We start from the raw sequence: 3,405 nt of genomic DNA, 5'->3' as shown, positions 1-3,405 counted from the left end.
TATGATGTTCATAATTTGTATTATATGTTTGAAATTGTGTGAAATTGGTAGTTTGGTATGATGAAATACTATTATGACTACTTGCTTAATGTACTAGTTTTGGATGAACTATGAGAGTTAGGAACTTTTGTTTAGTTAACTAGAACTGTTGCTGAATTGTTGTTGTGTTATGTTACAATTATTTGAGTTTTTTGGTTTGAAATCTTATTGTTTGATATGAGAAAAATCTGATGAAGTTGCTTGTTAAATTTTACTTGTTTGGATGGTTTGACTTGATGAGATTAAGGCATAAATGGTGGTTTTGCTCTTGGGTATTTAAATAGGTAAAAGGTTAGGATAATTGGTTAAAAGCAGGGCTAGTATTGGTGGGTTTGACAGTGAGATCTTATGGGAGTTGTTTCGAGAGTAAGTTTGTCTCGTTTAAGACTTGGTTTAACTTTTTTGTTGAAATCTGATATTTAAATTAACTAGATCAAATATATTTTAAGTTGGACAGTGACTTTTTCCAAACCTATGATGCACTACAACTTTATCAGTAATTATTTTTTACTTTTAAAACATTATAATTATTAAATATTTCTTTTAATTCATATATTTTTTGTATACAGATTCACGATGTTCACGAGAGAATATATTTTCTTGCAAATAGTACATATTTTATGCTTTTTCTATGAAATCTATTTTCAACTTTTCTGTTCTTTTCGTTTGTCATGGAAAGAAACAAGACATAATCGACAAGCACAGTAAAAGATTGTAGGTACAGACATGCGGGCTTGAGCATTGGTGTTCTTAGTAATGTATAGGAAACCATAATTTGTGGAATTCATATTCAGAGCTCAAAGATATGCATAAAGAAGAACTTGGTAACCATAACAGGTTTGTAATAAGCTGCATATCACAGTTCAGGGTTGAAACTGAAGATGGGAGAAGCTACACAGAGGTATTCTTGCTTCTTTTTTTTCTCACAAGTTTCAAATACCAACTATATTGCAGAACTAAAAATTTAGATTTTGTGAGTCCCTTTGACCTTTGGGATGTGGTTGAGTTGATCAGGTATGCAGTTGTGACAGGAGCAAATAAAGGGATTGGATTAGAGATAGTTAGGCAGTTAGCTTCAGAAGGAATAAAAGTGGTACTCACTGCAAGGAATGAAGAGAGGGGTCTTCAAGCATTGGAAACACTCAAAGCCTCTGCTCTTTCTCATCTACTCTTCTTTCATCAGCTAGATGTGGCTCATCCTGCAAGTGTAGCTGCTTTTGCACATTTTATCAAATCCAAATTTGGTAAACTTGATATTCTGGTAAATTCAGACTTTGATTCTTCTCTCTTTTGTTTGTTCTAAGTTCAATTTGACAAATTCCTTTTACAGCTGTCATTTGATTAGGATAAATTTTTTAATGGCTTGAAGGGAATCAATTCTTTACATATAGTAAGTTTTTGTGTTAGCATGTTTCAATAAGAAGTGTTGTTCTGTGCAGGTTAACAATGCGGGAATCAATGGAGTTGTAATTGAAGATAGAGACTTAATTACTACCGTCATCGTGAATCGTGGGGTAAGAATATATGCGTCTTCTGAAATCTAATTAATTGAGATGGAATGTTGTAGTGTCTAAAAGGGACCTAAATTTTTGCAACTTTTGTAGAGCTTATAAAGGCTTGGAAAATTCTCATCTCATGAACTTGCATTTGTTAAGCCCAACACAGAGTCAAGGAATTATGAAAGCATTTTAACAATAGTTAAGGTTTTAGGAATTGGCTCTTCTTTTGCAATGTTAATGATTGTGTTGTCCTGCAAATTGTTACTACAACTCAATAGATTTCTTGAATGTACAAGAGGATTTGCAAACAGTCATTGAGCTGCCGCTGTTTTCAGGTGGTACCAGATGAGGAAGGAACAAAGGCAGTGACTCAAACATATGAGTCAGCAGAAGAATGCTTGCAAATAAATTACTATGGCGCTAAAATAACTATTGAATCCCTTATGCCCCTCCTTCAATTATCTGACTCGCCCAGAATTGTAAATGTATCATCCACTCTGGGGCAGTTAGAGGTAGCCAACATCTGCCATAGTTAGAAAATCACACTTACCTACATATTTTCATTTCACTTCAATCTTTCAAATATATAAGACTAAGGCTATATCTTTTATTTACAAATCATAATGTTTCTAATTATTATAAATAATCTATTATAATAGCTATAAAACATAACAGTAACATCCTAGTCCTTTCTTTTCATATGCAATAAACACTGTTAATCTTAATAATTATTTAATAACTTCTAATTTAAGTTAATTTCTAGAATAACTTCATCTCTTCTGACTAGTTAAAGAATAACAAATCATATGTTATGCAATATAACCTTGAGTTTATTCAAAACTGTCCTATAACAGATATTAGTTTATTATTGCATCTTGTTTGCTTTAATTTTCTTAAGGTGTTGTTGCTTAATGATGTAAAATTCAGAGTTTCCCAAAAGAATCATGGGCAAGAGGAGTGTTCAGCGATGTTGATAACCTGACAGAAGAGAAAATGGATGAAATAGTGAAGAAATTTCTAAGTGATTTCAAAGAAGGTAGATTAGAGAGTAAAGGGTGGCCAAAGCATCTAGGTGCCTATATTGTATCGAAAGCTGCTATGAATGGGTACACGAGAATCCTTGCAAAGAAACATCCATCATTCTGCATAAACAGTGTTTGCCCTGGTTATGTGAAGACAGATATAACATCAAACACTGGTTTTCTAACAGTTGAAGAAGGTGCTGCTAGTCCTGTCAAGCTTGCACTTCTTCCCAATGGTTCTCCATCTGGTCTCTTCTATTTCAGAACTGATGTTGCTTTCTTTTGATTTCCAGTTATGCAATTTTCTGGTTTGAGGATAAAACCAGTGATTTTGCTTCTCAATTGTTGAACCTGTTTCAAGCACATTATATCATGTTGTATTAAACTTGTGTTGTTTGTATCTTAAAGTCTAAACTGTTTATGCAATAAAGTTAATATTTAAGTACTACAGGCATTTGCTTTAAGTTTGAGACATCAAAATATTTTTTGATCATTTGAGGAATAAAACTAGATTTACTTTTAGTAATAAAAGCAAGATATCATTTCACCATAAATATACATCAAATTTTGTGAAATATATTAGTTCACATAAAATATCTAAAATAGTAATTATTAATTATAAAATAAATACATACATATTTGTTTATACAAATTCAGAGAGTGAAGTGTTGAACCATTCACTTGAGCTTAGAGTAGATTGGAACCTCATAATTCATAATAAGCTTATTAGTTTCTTTTAAGAAAAAGTAAGGAATTGCGTCAAGATTTATAATCTAATCAATAAGGTTACATCTACATATGACTTTTTCCTACCACCAACTCAAATTGATACTCTTAATTGTTTT

At 31.9% G+C, this 3,405-nt stretch overlaps 1 protein-coding gene across 1 annotated transcript; it reads left to right on the top strand.

The window, feature by feature from the left end:
* The first annotated feature begins 771 nt into the window (after nucleotides 1-771).
* Nucleotides 772-2,993, top strand: LOC106773524 ((+)-neomenthol dehydrogenase-like). Its single transcript, XM_014660208.2, has 5 exons — nucleotides 772-940; nucleotides 1,054-1,300; nucleotides 1,479-1,553; nucleotides 1,874-2,050; nucleotides 2,466-2,993. The coding sequence occupies exons 1-5, from the start codon at nucleotides 921-923 to the stop codon at nucleotides 2,844-2,846; spliced, it is 900 nt and encodes a 299-aa protein (XP_014515694.1). The 5' UTR covers nucleotides 772-920; the 3' UTR covers nucleotides 2,847-2,993.
* Nucleotides 2,994-3,405: the final 412 nt, after the last annotated feature.

This window comes from Vigna radiata, chromosome 9 (genome assembly GCF_000741045.1).
Source record: "Vigna radiata var. radiata cultivar VC1973A chromosome 9, Vradiata_ver6, whole genome shotgun sequence".
NCBI classification, from domain to species: Eukaryota; Viridiplantae; Streptophyta; class Magnoliopsida; order Fabales; family Fabaceae; genus Vigna; species Vigna radiata.
Note: the sequence above shows the minus strand (reverse complement) of the source record. Positions and strands in the feature narration are given on the sequence as shown.